The 17,388-nt window shown below is 41.3% G+C and overlaps 1 protein-coding gene across 1 annotated transcript in view; it reads right to left on the bottom strand.

Moving 5' to 3' along the window:
- Positions 1–570: 570 nt before the first annotated feature.
- The window catches only part of NKAIN3 (sodium/potassium transporting ATPase interacting 3), a 607,771-nt gene continuing 590,953 nt past the window's right edge, over positions 571–17,388 (bottom strand). The window contains exons 7-8 of the mRNA XM_081792191.1: positions 12,937–13,006; positions 571–4,117 (exon numbers count right to left, since the gene is read on the bottom strand). Of these exons, the coding sequence (XP_081648317.1) occupies positions 4,108–4,117; positions 12,937–13,006 (80 nt within the window). The 3' untranslated portion in view covers positions 571–4,107. The remainder of the gene's footprint in view (positions 4,118–12,936; positions 13,007–17,388) is intronic.

Below are 17,388 nucleotides of genomic sequence, written 5' to 3'. Positions count from 1 at the left end.
CATACTAAAGTAACTCAGAAATGATAAGCCAGAATATTCACTCCATAGTGAATCTACATTTTGGGAGAGTATACATTTTTACATCAGGTCTGAAATGAAGATCTGTTTATTTTTGGCAAGATTCCCTTCTAATTTGCAAAGATTGAAAAGAGCAATTTTGGTTTTTATTTGCTTCTCATTTTAGCAGAGTCAAGATGGTTTTCCTCAGCTTGGCAACACACATTTGAGCTGGTTCCACTAAACACAAAATCGTCTCAATCATGAGCGTCCCATTCATTGAGACAAACGGCAGCCTGGCTATATTTTGTTAGATCCAGCCTCCTGAAGCTGGCTACCTTCGTTATTTAGGTCTATGGGAAATAGCAGGGCTTATTTTTCTGAAGGGAAAAAAAAAGAAAGAAGTCAATATTTTGGTAGGGCAAGATGTCAAGTTATCTGTCTTCAAACAAGTCAAAAGCCTCTCAGTTTTTGAGTGGTATGAACCTGTTTTTGTTTCAGGGACACATACCCTCATGTTATATGGCAGGTGAAAGTCTTAATGTTTATTTATTTTTGAGAAAGAGAGAGAGAGAGAGAGAGAGAGAGAGACAAAATTTGAGCAGGGGAGGGGCAGGAGAGAGAGGGGGGGGGGGGACACAGAATCCAAAGCAGGCTCCTGGCTCCAAGCTGTCAGCACAAAGCCCGATGCAGGGCTCGAACTCATGAACTGTGAGATAATGACCTGAGCCAAAGTCAGACACTTAACTGACAGAGCTGCCCAGGTGCCCCAGGCAGGTGAAAGTCTTAAGGTACCTGGGCATGTATTAGCTTAGAGCTTTTCCTAAGAAATGTTTGAGGTTTCCTTGATGGTAGACCATTCCACACCCCAAGATGTAGCCCGTCTCCTGGCAATGCTCCAACAGCCCATCAACCGGGCTGCATATAGCCCAGTTGAGCAGGGGAGCCATAGCTCCCTGCTCAGCTTTTGCAGTCATGAGCTATGACTGGAAGCTGAAGTTAATATAAGGTAAACTGCAAACTATCCCAGCTGTCTGTGGCTCCACACATTGCTAGCAGAAGAAACTTCAGAAAGGATAAGTCATCCACACGGGATAGAAGACACAGCCTGGGGCAGTGCTCACCAAGATTTTACAGGACACAATACCAAGGTGTACATTGTATCCCCTTGTACATTCCAGTCTGCACTAGGGGCTAACGGGCAGTGGATGTCCCATCTTCACTTTTCCCAGGACCACTTCTGAGGAGGGCACTTGAACCTGGGGCTGCACCATCGTTCAGGATGCTGGGGTTCTGGCAGATGAGGGCAGGCTTGGACACACATTCATCTTCTCTCACTCTGACCAGGCACCCGCTGCACATGGAGAAGCCAAGCTTTGGCAAGACTGTAGACATCGTGAACATGTGTGGGGCTTTCAAGCCCCACTACATAATGCACAGTGCTGGATGGCTTCCCCCAAACAGGAGGCAAAACCTGCAAGAACCCGACGCGCTCACTCCTCAGAAGCAGCGGCGGTGACACCGCTGTGTGGAAAGACCCGGATCAAGGGTGACTGTTGAGGGTCACCGCAAAGCTCAGCACTTCTTTTCATCCCTTTGTCACGGGAAGCAGAATCTCTAAGTAGCAGCCAGGACAGGAGAAGTAGGGAGAAGAAAAGTGAGAAGGAGAGGAGATCGATCTGACTTGTCTCTGATGAGAGGTCAAGTCTCCGGAACTTTAGAATTATCATTATGGATTGCTGGGATACCATATTAAGTAGTTGCCTATATTGGAAATCCATAGAAAAAATCACTAATGTAAGGATTTCTTCCTCAAATCAGTTAGACAAGATCTAGGACTCTCCCGTGCATCTTACCAGTACGTACACATTTACATGAAGATAAAACACAACAAAAGTTAGTATGGTGCCGTTTTGTGAAATGTTAACTATGTTTTGTTTGTGCACGTGTGAGAGGCTAATGCAATGACTGTTTAAAATACTCACATATTAATTTTATTCTTCTGTCTTACTGACTTTCTACATTTTTGATATTTTATTAGCTTTACCCATAGTAATAATATGTATTAGTCTTGAAATACAAAAGTTATTTTTTTAATTAGGAAATGCAACTTTCAGTCTTCACTATTTCTAATTGCTTTAACATGGCAATTTTTTCCAGCTGCTTTTTAGAAAACTTAGAAGAGTTTGATGTTTTCATGGGCTTTTCACAGCACTTGGCTGTATAGCGAGAGCTCCAGACAGGGTCCCACTTGCCCTGACACTACAATCGTAACTGCCTTTTACAGTTGTGGAGCACTTCACAGGGTCCAGGATACTTTTTATATGTCATCTGATTCTCACCTCTTCATTGGGAGGTAGGGATTATAGTTCTACTTCCCAGATGAGGAAAGTTCCAGGGCAAAGATGTCCAACACTATCCAAGGCCACAGTGCTGGGTCCAAACCCTACCATTTGCCCTCCAAAGTTCCCACCCCCTCCCATGACTCTTGCCCCTCTGTGTACATGCAGGACTCAGGACAAGGCCACCAAATCCCCTATGCTTCGGATCCCTGAACTGTGAAGTGGCAGTTTGGATTTGACCATCTCCTAGGTCCCTGTGAGCTCCTCGTCATTTTGCATTCAGGTTTATTTAGCAGAATGAAAAATGATGGGATTAAATGTGTGTCACCTGACTGACGGAGCACAATCCAAAGGCTAGTGACTAAAATGGGCTTCTGGAATGCCCACAGTGGTTGGCATGAGATGGGAGCAACCAGGGCACTTTGTTGTATTAGTTCTGATTCTTAACAGAGTCTCATAAAAATATACGGACTCCAAACAAACAAACAAACAAACAAAAACAAGAAAAAAGGAACCTCTATACCCACATAAAAATTTGCATACGATTTTAAATAGTTTACAGACTGACTTGTTAGAGATGTATGGGCCAAGTTAACAACTTCCGGATTAAATAGTACACATGTACACAATTTTGTGGCCTATAGGGGGCCTCACCTTGGTTGCTATCCAAAGTGAGCAAAACTTATTTTGATATGGGAAATAGTCATTGAAAGATATGAAAGGAAAAAGCCATGATGTGTTTTCAAAACAGTCCTTCTTTCCCTGGAAAATGATGTTTCCCATATTACTTTCTTGGTTATTGGGATGGGGTAAGAAAAAGAAAAATTGATGTAGAGCAAATATAAATATGTTTTTTAGGAGCATTTATAGAGAATTCCATACCATTTTAATGCTCCTTTTGAATATCTTAAGAGCAATATTCCTGATTGCAGATTTATGGTTGTGATTTCTGTTCCACAACTCCACAAGCTGTATGTTTAGGTCTGACACCAATGTCAGAACCGGGATAAAGAGTAGAAAATATGAACATCAGAGATACCCACATAACCTCCAAAGGGGAAAGGTATTCTACTAATCATACTCTTCTATACTCCCCATGATCTGTTCTTCTCAGAATACAGGAAGAACAAGATAATATGCATGAATCTGAGAATTTAGATTGATGTAATGGTGTTCTGCATTTTGGAAAGTTGAGAACAAAGGAGGACCTCATGTTTTGTCCTATGGTGTTGAAAAAATGACCCATGGTCAGTCTGAAGGCCGGATCCACTGTTTGCACCCATTTATCAGCTGTCACAGCATCTAACTTCATATTGAGTAGCCCCCGGTAATGTCTGTTAATGCAAACTCCATCAGGCATAGGATAACTCAGGTCATCAGCAACACCGACTTAACACCTCAACACAAAAACCAGTATTTCTCTTAGAATTGACTGTAGAAGGTTTTCACCAAGTGTTTTTGTTTTGCATGCCTCACAGTAAATATTGTTAAAAAATGAAAGACCAGTTTTTAAAATAATTTACAAGTATTCATATAAGAAGAAAATGACTTAAAAAAATACCCACCCAGTCACCTACAACTCATCTAGTGAACAATGCTAATAATACATAGGCTGTGACCCAAGAACTCCGGGATTCGTGGGGAAGTAGGGAGGCGTGGTCCGTCCTCTGGGAGGAAGTGAGACGTGCCAATGCAGAGAGGTGCTCTCAGTGGTGCTTTGCTTCCTAACTCAAGTTCAGCAGCCGTGTTTCAGAGACAGTGTCATTACTTATTTCGACCTAAAACAGAAAATATGAATTGCTTTAAAGAACTTGACAATTGAAAACTGAATTTCCTTTCTATTCATCCAGGCTTTTCAAAACGCAAAATAGATTCTGGGCGTGCCTCATGCGGTCCATGTGTATGACTGTCGCAATAAGAAAACCAAAAACCCATGGGCTTCCTGCTCTTCAGGTCGGGGTGTGCAATCAGGTATAAAAATCAGAATATAGGACTGCTTTCCTGGGAGAGAAGTGCCAACCCATAGCAACTGAAGAATGATGTAAAGGTATGGCCTTCGGTTGTCTTGGGGTAAAGATGACAGGGCAATATTATGTCTCCAGACTGCTAGAAACGTCCCTAGCCTAATCTTCCTACAGTGTTCTGTTGGTTGACTGCTCAAGGATCATCCTCATCTGGCTTTCATACCACTGATCTATGTCCTTACATACATCCCGTCCTGTGATGATTAATTTTATGTGTCAGCTTGGGTGGGCCAAGGTAGCCAGATATTTGGTGTGGCTGTGAAGGTATTTTTTAGATGAGATTTACATTTACATCAATAAACTTTAAGTAAAGCAGATTACCCTCCATATTGTGGATGAGTCTTATTCAGTCCCTTAAAGGCCTTAAGAACAAAGACATTCTGCCTCTCCACTGCCTTTGGACTCAAGATTGCAACATCAACCCTTCCCTGGGTCTCCAGTCTGCAAGCTTTCCTTACGCTTGTTGGACTTGCCTGGCTCCATAATCACATGAGCCAATTAAGATCTCTCTCTCTCTCTGTCTCCATACACACACACACACGCACACACACACACACACATACACACACACACACACACCCTATTGGTCCTCTTCCTTGGAATCTCTAGTCACTCTTGCTACTGATTCTAAGTCTATATTAGACAGTCAGCCTTTGGAAGGTGGCGGTTCTGCCTTATGCCTGTTCCCAGAATATCAACCACATGCACTGTCTGCCACATAGTTGGCACTTCATAGTGCCAACTTCATTCATAGGGCACTTCATTCATATTTGTTGAATATTTTTGCTCTCACTGTTTCTCTCATGAAAAAAGTCTTAGCTGATCCAAATCCTATTCATCTTTAGGGTTCAGCTGACATTTCTTCTCCTCTGTGAAGACTTCTACTTCTGCTTCAGCCATACTGCTTTCTCACCCTGCTGACAGCAACTCTTACATTATCTGCTGTACCCCATGTGGAGCAAATGGCATTCAACTACACAATTAATTCGGCTCTGATTGTTTCACTCAGATATGTAAGTTTCTTCCCCCCCAACTAAATTATAAGCATCCTGCCAGTAGAAGCTGTGACTTTCTCTATGGCTCAGAATAGACTTTTTTGGTCATAATTTTAAATAACTGGAAAAAAGCTCCAACTTTCCAGCTTTGCTTTTTGGTAGCAACTCTTCTCCAGGGAAGTCCTGTTCCCTCTCACACATCGCAAGAGTTGGAGTCCTTTACTTATCTCCTCACCTTCCTTTCACATTTTCTCTGCCTGTTTCTCTACATTCCGAAAACTATGTAGCCCACATATCTACCCCTTTCACCCCATTGTGATTTAATAAGGATTGGAACTGAAAGATAAAGGGATAAGATTATGATAGTGGAATTTTTATCATTTTATACTGTATCTTAGTTGGGAAGGGGTTTCAAGGTCCTGAAGTTTATTCATCCATCCAGTAGGCAAATTTCTTCTAGAATGAGGATAAGGCAATAGGGGAAGGAATTTTTGTTTCTTGGGGGTAGTACCGATGGGAGTTTGGGGGGAACTTCTGGGTATACCCATCACATTTATCTTTAGTGGTGAGACCGATCTAATTCTGTTATTCTTGAATTTTCTACACTTTTGGTCCAAGATCAAGCTTGACCTTGTGGCAAGATACTTCATACGTGGTGCTACGTCTTCTGATTGTGTCATATCTGGAGACACATAATGTCGAGTTGTCACTCTTTTAATGATGCTATGATTGATCAATGAGTTTGAGTAGAACAGTTTGAGTTTTGGGAACCTTAAGATCATATCTTTATTTTTTTCTTCAGATGTTAGTAGTTATCTGAGGGTACCTACCTTCCAGGCAGAATGAAATCAAGTAGCAAGGTAGTGATGTTATTTTAAAGTGTGTCTTCTGAGAGGCCTGTCATTGTATCTTTTTCTATTGGTTTTCTGTCTCTCTGTATCACTTCTGGGATGTGTGTGTGTGTGGGTGTGTGTGTGTGATATGCCTGTGCTCTCATCTGTGTATTCTACTTTCTTTCCTGTGTCTTGTTTCTTTCCAGAACTTGTCATTACATGGGATTATAAGTGTTTCTTGATATGAATATAAAGGAAAACAAAGTATGTTTTTAACATGAAATTTGGTGTATGTTCATTGCATTGAATTTAATTTTAATTTTTTTAATGTTTATTTGCTTTTGAAGGAGAGAGAGACAGAGCATGAGCAGGGGAGGGGCAGAGAGAGACAGGGAAGCACAGAATCTGAAGCAGGCTCCAGGCTCTAAGCTGTCAGCACAGAGCCCAACACGGGGCTTGAAGTCACAAACTGTGAGATAATAACCTGAGGCAAAGTCAGACGCTTATCCGACTGAGTCACCCAGGCACCCCACGTTGCATTTAATTTTAGTATCAGAGGATATTTTCTTTTGGAAACAGGCAAAATGAAGTTATTTTTACTTATGTTGATTAATTTGGGGGTGTGCTCCATGTCTCCATGGGTAAATCTATTTCCTTGCTGTTAATATCCATGGCAAGTACTGAGAAGATTCTTGAGAGTTCTGGCAAAGACAGGAATTGACAGTTTCTCTGGAGGGTAACGTTCCGATGTGAGTTTTTTCATTTTGGAAAAGCCTTCATGTGCTTCACAAGGCAGTGGAGAACCAGGTTCCACAAGGTTCTGGGGGCAGTGAGTGAGGTCACAGGTCAAATGAGAAGGTCTTGGCGATCCCTGTGAGACACAGGGGAGATGGCTGACCATCGGTCATGGTCATGGCAGACCGTCTTTTGCGTTGCCTGGCTGCACTGTTGGTGGCATCGTTCCTTCCTAGGCAGTCGGTGCATGAACTGACTAGCATAGTGATGAGTCTGAACCCTAGAAGCACAGCCATTTTACTGCTCCATGGTCAAGTGGCTACACATTAGAGTGTGTTCTTACATCGCCCCTAAAATGAAATAGTCGTTTCCTATGATGGATCAAAAAGTTATTAATGCGAGTGACAAAGGAAAGGCGCCCCAAGGAGAGAAAAAGCAGCAAGCCCCTAAACACTGCTCCTTGGTGCTAAGTGACGCAGGCATGTGGGGAAGCCCGGCTCTCCTCTCGGACAACTAAGAAGGCGCTGAGTGCCTGACATTTGTTGTGCTCTATGCTCTTGACCCTGCCCTGGAGAGTTGACACCCGCATAAGTGCCCACCACTTCCAGGGACTGAGGGAAGCCCTCAGGCACCAGGACTTCACATTCAGTCATGGGAAAAGCGAGCAGCCCCCAGTCTGAGCAGATTCCAGACATCTGGTTCTGCATGCCACAGGGGACAGCCAGCATAGAGAGAGAAATATGGACATGTGAGGGCCAGTCAAGGACAAAGGAAAATGAGATAAAGACAGAGAGTTACCATTTTATTAGTCTTTAGGTACTTGGCCAAGAAATAGAGGCGTGATGGAGTAAATGCAGGTTGTAGACTCTGGGTTCCTCCAGCTTCAGTTTACTAATACATCGCTGGTGGCTACTGGTTTTTAAACCAAGGTTTGAAAGCAAATCATTCTTACCTCTGCCTGCCACACACACACACACACACACACACACACACATACACACACACACACGTGTTTTGTCTTCTTAGATGGTTCTTAATCTAGGGGTTGCAAATGCAGAACGGTCTGGCTCCAACTTACCGGGATGCTGATAGAAGCAGCTCTTCTTAGGAAAGAGCAGTGGAGGGCCACCCCCATCTGTCCGGCAGCCGGTCATCAGAGGTCGTTTTCCTCTGGGCCTGGGCCATTAGAGGCAGAGACCAGGCAGTGAAGGTACAGGTGGGCGCTGACCGCAGAGCCCACCTGAAATGGGAATTAGCTCGTCTGTCTTCTCATACTGAGTTGCAACAGTCGACACTCGATCAGCAGTGGCCACGTAGCATGTGACATTTTTTGTGAAGAAAAATTAGCCTCCAGCCAAGGCAATCAGGCAAGTCAAGATACCAGAGAAAAGTCAAGTTCTCATTTGGAAACCTTAGGGAAAGACTGGCTGAACGCGGGGGAAGAAGCTTTTTCATCAAGTCTTTCTTAATGGCAGTCTCGGGGCATCTTCCTCATGGGAATTTCTAATGTCATCAGATCTCTATCTCTGTTGTGGAACTCAGTTCTGAAATTCCACTGCTGTCTTTCTTTGACAAACTGCCTTGGTCTAATTATTTCTATCTGAAGAATTACTGCTACATAGAACTTAATTTTCCCACTACCCAGTCGCTAACCATTTTGATTTCAACACACTTTAATTTAGTTGCTCACTAGGATGTTCCCTGAAATTCCATATCTCTTTCATAGCTGCATGGGTTTTTGCCAAGCGATTTTTCTTCCTGAGAGGTAAATCTGCTTTTATTAGCCCTCTCCCCTTGGCGTTAACTGTAGCCCCGACGTAAGCCGCTCTGTAGGTGTCCCCTTCAAAGCCACCACTGACCACATGGCTCTCTGCTCCAATGACAAGAGCTTTTTTCTCCTTGTTAAAGGTGGTGGCAGTGATGGAGGAGGTCCTGGCAGAGACCTAGGCTGTACTTAGGTTGAGAGCTATAGCTCCCTCACTGATGGCCGTGGCAAGATCACGGACCCCAACACGGGCTACCCCTGACCTGTGTGTCACATATTCCCAAGGCAAATCCAGACAACAACCACTGAAAGCATCTCTATAGCTTTCAAATTTTTAAATATTTGATTTTTTTGTGGTATTTCACTGGCGCAAGGTTGGCAGACCCTTCCTGCTCCCTGGCGGGGACAGGGGGAAGGGGGAAATATGCCAGGGAGCTCCTACTTATTCTACACATCTTGCCAGACTAGAGGCAAGATCAATAGGGTCTTCCCCACTGATTCGTCAAGCTCCTTCCCTTGGCTGTGGTTTCACTGGATAGTAGGAACAGACAGTGAGAATTTCATTCATCTATATAGCTTTTTAAAAAAATTCCAGTATAATGAACATACAGTGTTATATTAGCTTCTGGTACACAACGTGGTGATTCAACAATTCCATACATTTCTCAGTGCTCATCATAAGTGTGCTCTTATTCCCCTTCACCTATGTCACCCATCCGTCCACCAACTTCCCCTCTGGTAGCCATCAGTTTGTTCTCTGTATTTGAGCAGGGTTTTGTTTTTTTTTTTTTTGTCTTTTTTTCTTTGTTCATTTGTTTCTTAAATTACACGTATGAGTGACATCATATGGTATTTGTCTTTCTTTGTCTGACTTATTTCACTTAGCATTATACCCTCTAGGTCCATCCACGTTGTTGCAAATGGCACGATCCCATTCTTTTTTATGGCTGGCATCTCTGTAGCTTTAGGTGTAAGGAGTGATACTGTTTAGATGGCGGAGCAATGGCTGTGGAGGATCTGGGGGCATCCCCACCAGGAGTTATCAAGATTCCTGCTCTACTTAAACATCTGCTTCCTCATAGGCTTGCTCAGTTTAGGTGACAACTATGGCAAACAGAAGATTGGGCAGTCTTGAATTTCAACTTCATCCGCTGTAGAATGGCCAAGCAAATTAGCCTCCATACACGGAACAGTCATTCTCTTCTTCTGCTTTTGGTTAACTCCTCATTTTCTTTCCTAAGTCAGCTCGGGTATTATCTCTTGGTTGATCTCCCTGCAAGTGGGAAGTAAGCATTCTTGCTTCTGCAAAAAAATTAATTTGGGGACACTGTTTTGCATCTCCTTATTTCTATGTAGGTCTCCTCTCCTAGATCATTGGCTGCCGGAGGTCAACGCTCAAGTGTTGCTAGTCTTTCCATTTCTGGTGTCTACCACAGGGACTGTGGACACATATTATAAGTAAGTAAATAGTTGTAAATAAAACTAATTTACTTAATCAGGCCTTCTTGATAGCTTGGTATCATTCTTTTGAAAGGAGACAAAGCACGGAAGACTGACTCCATATGTAAAATAACTTCCCCTATCACATTATCCCCAACACACACATTCACACACAATTTGACTGTGGGCACAGGAAAGGTACATTTTATGATGATGAGCAATGACACAGTCAAACACGAGAATGAAGGCTTCCTGTACAAACAGTGTTACCTGTGAATGGGCTGTCTGCTTGTAACTACCCTTCTAGAGTTGAAAGCCACCCTTCTACATCCCTGTACCTGTGAATATGCTCAGGAATCTCCTGATTCCCTTAATGAAGTCCCTTAATGAAGTGGCTTCCTCATAACACCTGGTTTAGTACTCCATGGAGACTAAAGAGCCTTAACAAAAGTTAAAAACCAGCATTCTCTCCCCTCTCTGACAACTTATACAAAAGACTGGCTTTTTCTCCAACCTGTTGCTGGGTGGTGATATGGCATCACCGAGCCCGCCACAACAAAGTCCAACATAATGGCCTTGTTAAAAGAAATCAAGCAGGCGGACTAATCCTAACTGGATAAACTGCAATATTTACATACAGTGGGGAGCACACATACTGACCTCTTAAATTGTTCATGCACAGTGATTTTAATTCAGGTGTAGTTTGATCTTTCAGATTCTTGCTCCCTTCATGGTTGCAAGGCTTTCCATATTCATCTAACAGTAATATGCATAATCTGTCAAAGCAGAAACTTGTTCTATTGCTTTCTGTAGCCTGTAGTTTATGCTACATTCAGCTAAAAAGGTGTGAGAGTTCATCAGTGAACAGGGTAGTTGAGAAAACCCTTTGAGGAGGCAGCAGAGTTGATCAAAGCTTTTCAGGTCATCTCACAGGTACATTTTATGTGTTCTTGATTCACAGAAACGGGAGAGACTTCAGGGAGCATAGATGGCAGTCACTTGCCTTTGGGCCAGGCCAGAGAACACTGTGAAGTACACGGATGCACATGCCATTCAAGAAAGGAGATTCCATTACCAACATCAATCAATTGTAATTGTAATAACCTTCCTTAATAGAAAGATCTTTCTTACATCTGACCAACATTTTTCATAGTGCAATTTCTCTGCTGAGTTATTTTTTTCATAGTGGAGATGAAATAAATCATTCATCACCTTCTTTATTACATATCAAATGTATATTACACTCTCCTAGCCCCTGCTAGGCATTGTTTCCATTCTCCTCTCACTTCCAATGCAGTGATCATCTCCATTATTGTCACAATCCCTGCCAAGTTCCCCAGATCTACAAATATCAACTTTTGGAGCACATCATTTACCAGCGTTCGGTAGCATGAGTAATGAGGTGGTGACTGCTTCGTCCCAGAGTGTTATATAGGGTGAATGATTTTCCAAATTGGATTTGCTTTAAGAAACCAACATTTATTTAAACATCCATCATGTGACAAGCACAGTGCTGATTTGTGTGGCTTGTGAGCTATGTTTCCTTTAGATCATTCTGCCAGAATAAAATTAATTCAACCTGGAGAGGTGGAGGGGCCGGTGCAGGCTTTGCAGGGCTGGGGGCGGGGGATTGCAGATATGAAACCACTGTGGCAAAGCAGAGGAAGGCGTTCATGTGTGTTTCTTATCATGTCTTTGGCTTTGGTCTCCAGTGGCTGTTGTACATAATTTCCTTTATCACCATGGAACTGAAGAACATTGGGCTGAAAGAATAGAAGGTCATCTGACCAAGTCCACAATATCAGGCATGGTGATTGCTTATCATTCAGAAATGATCCCGGCTCCACCCCTTACTACTAGTGGGATTTGGGGGAATTTGTCTAACCTCTGTGTACCTCCGTTTCCCTTTTTATGAAGTGGGACTATTCATGAGTACCTTACAGTATTTCCATGAGGATAAAGTGAGACAATGCCAAGTGCTTGGTACATGATAGCTATTATTTTATACAGCTGTCTACTTGCTACTTAGAGTTTTCTAGGAATGGAGTCACTGTATCTATTTTCTTGCTTTCCAGGATTTTATCAGTCAGGTGACCATGATACCTTCCTTATACTCAACTGAAACCTGTCCCGTTTAAGGTGCTTTTTGTTGTAGTTGTTGACTTCCTTCCGTGTCCTTTAGGGAGAGTTAGTCAAATATTTGAGTACTAGGCACAATCATAGGTAACTTTACATATACTATACATACCTTACCCCATTTTGAGTACTAGCCACATTTGAGTACTAGGCACACTTAAGTACTAGGTACAAGCTATACATATACTATACCTACCTTATCCCATTGAATCCATCTTCCCTCCTCTGCCTCTGAAACCATATCACAGGTGGGAGAACCAAGTCTCAGAGGTGTCAAGGAAGGCCCCTGAGAGCACACACACAGAGCCTGGATTCTAACCCAATCTTTCTCCCCTTTTCTCTGTTATGTGGCCCCCAAATACGTATCTAGTTTCTCTTCTGTAGACTACATTATCCTTTTTATTTCCAATTTAGCTATCAACCCTCTGATAAGAAAAGCTGAATAAAAATCCCATTTTGGAAACATAAACCACGTTACCTATTTCAAATTCTTTTTGGGATGAATAACAACAATGATGATGTTGGGTTACGTGTAAAAGGTGTGTTTTAAATATGAGTGGAAAATTAAACCAATGATTAGTAGTAGCAGGTCCAAATTATTTCAGATTTGGTTAGTTTTGACCAAGTTAGAACGATTAATATTTTCCATCTCATCACACCTTTACTTACAGGTTAACAGGCTTTAACTCAACATGATCCTGGTAGTAGGAGCGTGCATCAAGTCCACCTATGAAATCAACTGCAAATACAACACAGCCCGATGTGAATAAATGTGTAAATGAAAACACACAGAACACTAGGTGTTTAAAGTAGAACACATAAAAATAATATTAACAAAAAAAATCTGTCTACCACAAATGGAAAAATATGTGTTCAGTATAAAAGACTGCTAAAAACAAGATCAATGGTCAAAAAATAGGGAAATTTTAAGAAACACATAAAGAGCTTGGGATCTTAAGGACTGGAAAATTAAAGTTGTTATTGACTTTCGTGAAGAATGAAGTAACATTAAATAACATTAGATTTTAAATAATGTGTTTGTCCTTAGGCATACGGATATGCCCTTTCCCCCTATATATCAAAAGATATACGTCTCATCTTGTTGCCAGAATCCAATTTTTTTCTTAAGAATATTTATCGCATCATTAGAAAGACCTTTGAGAAGTTGCATAATCTATGCCCATGCCTTTTGTCCTCAAGCCATCTTTGACAAATGGACATCTGCTTTTTGCAAAGGTTTCATCTCTTCTGTGGTAGCATGGTGCTTGTCTCACCGTCTGTATAGAATCACTGTTCTTGGTGACATTCATTCTAATTTCTGTTTTGATGACAGTTTCCGTCTTTCTTTTCTAATCCTAATGTCCATGCCTAATCTTCTTCTCCCCCCTTTTTTGGTAGTCTATTAAAAATTTTAATTACTTTACCTCCAGCTTTGGTTATATTATGGCACTATAGCATTAACAGGTACACAGTCATATAGGAACTCTGAACTCTCGGCAAGTGCGTGTGTGTGTAGGTACACAGTATGAAAATATTATATCGTATCTTCAGCTCAAGACAGACATTTCAGTAACCTGTGATTTCAAGATGGATGACTTAGTTAGAAGTTCTAGTGAAGCCTTGACCTACTCTAGCGGTAGCCTCTCTTGTCAATTTCTGACTTGCTGTATCCTTTTTCCCCCCATTGAAGAAGCTGAGGTAAGGCGGGGTCAATCAAAGCTTCACCAGATCACTGTGTAGACATGAACTTTGGGGTCCTGTGGGGGTACACAAGAACCAGGTGGCAAGGGCCATTGTAATTACCATTACTCCAAGATAATCCCCACAGAGACTAGAGAAGCCTGAGGCCCATCCTTTTCCTACCAGGTCATATAAGTTGCCTGGACACCATGTTAGGGACAGAAACAGTGAAGGAGTCCATCTGAGACACTGGAAAGATTTTCCCAGAAAGTGTAGGCAGTGACTAGGGACCATTTAAATGGTCAGATTGGACTACGTTTTTATCAGGTTAGATATTTAATCAAACATCCACTCCCTCATCTTGCTGACCAATGGGTGGGAAGTTAGAAGGAAAATCACCCTGATTAAAAGTTGAATGAAGATATGATTTATAAGGCACTTTTCAAATTTAAAGAGGGTGTTAAAAATAAAATTACAAATATATACATTTGTGAATAAAAGGATTCAATTGAAAAATTATATACAAAATAAACTTTTTTTTATAAAAATAAAGAGCATATATCTGTATACTTTAAAGCAAAATAAAAAGAAAACTTTTTTATATTGATCATTTGAACATTAAAATGTAATATTCACAGAATCATTATTTTTGGTATAAATTCAGGAACTGCTGTGAATCTGCTCCTTAGCCATCTCTGTCTCTAATAGACCAGATCACCAGAATATACATATAATATATATTTTTTCAATCTGGTTTTATTATTTTCATAAATTTATATACAGTCTTATTCAGATTTTTTTTTATTGTTAGTAAAGTTGAAATTGTTGATACCTTAATTGATTCTGTAAATCATAGTATTTTTAACTATGGAAATAGTCTCCATATAAGGTGCCAATAATCTCCAAGCAAGTTTGCCAAAGAGTAGATATGTGTAATGTTATTTACAGAACTTTCCCAGGTACTGTTATTTTACCTCCATTTAGTGTATCTTTGCCAAACATCTTATAAGACAATAAAATATAAATTGTATCTATTTATGATTTTTTTAAATCACATATAAATGCTGCACAATTTTTAGGCCCTCTCACAAATCGGCTTCTTTTCATTCTGGTGCAGAATATAAATTTCCTCAATTAAAAATAGGAGCTCTGTCAAAAGAGTCTTTTCTCAAGTCTAGATATTTCAAGAGGAAATTCTAAAATTGAAAAATTAAATCTTGCATAACATTTGAGCTCTCATTATTTAATTTGCCCAGTTCTCTTCCTTTTGTGAGCACAAATTTCAATGTTCTCCTTTTTATAAGCGCTCAATTACTGCCATTTACTAAAAGCTTCAAAGGATGACTTTTGTGGTGCTTCATTTGTTGAATGATTCAATTTAAAATTTCCGACTGATCTTGAATGAAGTGCAACTAAAATGTAGAAGACCCATTTATAAAAATGCTCACAACTAATATAGGAAAATTAGATTGATTTACAAAATACTTCTTTAAAGGATGAAATGTTCCTAACTCTGAAGGATAAAGAGAAGCAAAGGCAGAAAATGTATTCTGTCATTCTGAAGGTTTTTTTTGTTTGTCTTCAACATCAACCTTATTAGCAAAATGTTTTCAGGTAAATGCAAATCAAAATCACAAGGAGATACTATGTTATACCCACAAAGATGGCTAGAATAAAAACATCAGATAATAACAAATGTTGGTGATGGTGTAGAGAAATCAGGACCCTCATACACCGCTGGTCAGAATGTAAAATGGTGCCGTCACTTTGCAAAACAGTCAGTTCCTAAAATGTTTAAGCAGAGTTACCATATGACCCAGTAACTCTACTCCTAGGTACATACCCAAGAGAAATGAAAATATATGTCCACACAAAAGTGTGTACACAAATATTTATAACAGTATGATTCATAATATCCAAATGGTGAAAAAATATTCTAGCTTATCTACCCTAAGGTGTGTATGTATACAAATATAATATATATCTTATATATTCTACGTACATCTCTGTATACATAGAAAATTTGAAAACTAGAGTTTCTCTTTTCATTGGTATATCACTGTAGCGTCATTGGGAGGCAATTACAAATTACCTGTGAGCCTGAATTCCAAATATGTTTCTGCTTCACACATTTCTTAATTTAATATGAATACTACGCTTTAAAAAACCCACAATATTGTGCTCCACCATTTGTATGATTATCTCAAAACGAATAATTTTATCCTTAATATTTACTTAACTGAATTACCGTACCATTGAAAGCAACAGCCTACATGTTAGCTTGGACAGAATGAATATTTAAAAACCTTACTTCAATTCTATGTGAAAGGGCGGGCCGACGCCGGCCGACTCCATCTTGTTCTGTGTCCTTCACCTTGACCACACCTCCTCCCCTTGAGTAACCCCCCCCCTCACCTGCCTAACAGGACTTGGACCCTTCCCCAGGACCCTTCCCTAGCCAATCGGCTGAGGCCATAGCCATTACCTCACCAACTGCCCCTAGGCCCCAATAAAACCTTTGTCCTTTTGAAACTCGCTCTCTCTCCCTGGTATCTCACCGCTGCATCGGTGTAGGTAGGGGATTGAGCTCGAGCTAGCTCGAATAAAGGCTCTTTGCTTTTGCATCGGACTCGGCTCCCTAGTGGTCTTTGGGGATCACGAATTCTGGGCATAACACTACGAATTTGATTAAAAAAAATAAAACGCTATTCGAAAGCAAATTAATTGGTTTTCCGCTGACAGCATCTGAGGAACTGATAACATGTTGGCATTTTGGCTCCTTGGGAGTTGTTTCTTCCACTGCTGGAGACAGCCCATCACCATAACTTCTGGGTGCCCCGTGCCGACCCTCTGTAGCAGCTATGGGCTGGTGCACTGAGCTGCTGGCAGCCTCCAGTCCTTGCTCACCTCCACCGGCACTGAAAGGAATTAGCCGTATCTGCTACTCCTGCCCAAGCACCTATCTTTTTAATCATTGATGGATCTGCACGCTGTCCTTGGAAGAAAGGTCCTAGTTACACGGAATCTGTAAAGATTTGGGGAGAAGACAGGGGTGGTGGTGGTGGTGGTTTTCTTACACACTTAACCATATATGAAAAGAATTCGACTCATCGCCCTTGTGTCTCACACATCTCGAGGATTCTTTTTTTTTTTTTTAAATTTTTTTTTTTAACGTTTTATTTATTTTTGAGACAGGGAGAGACAGAGCATGAACAGGGGAGGGTCAGAGAGAGGGAGACACAGAATCCGAAACAGGCTCCAGGCTCCGAGCTGTCAGCACAGAGCCCGACACGGGACTCGAACTCACGGACCGCGAGATCATGACCTGAGCCGAAGTCAGCCGTTTAACCGACTGAGCCGCCTGGGCGCCCCCATCTTGAGGATTCTTAATGGCAGACGCTTGAGGTGCTATCAGTTCACCAATCCCAGATTATCCTAATA

The sequence above is a fragment of the Panthera onca genome, chromosome F2, assembly GCF_046562875.1.
Source record: "Panthera onca isolate mPanOnc1 chromosome F2, mPanOnc1 haplotype 2, whole genome shotgun sequence".
NCBI classification, from domain to species: Eukaryota; Metazoa; Chordata; class Mammalia; order Carnivora; family Felidae; genus Panthera; species Panthera onca.
The sequence above is the reverse complement of the archived record's forward strand: the minus strand, read 5'-3'. Positions and strand labels throughout refer to the sequence as shown.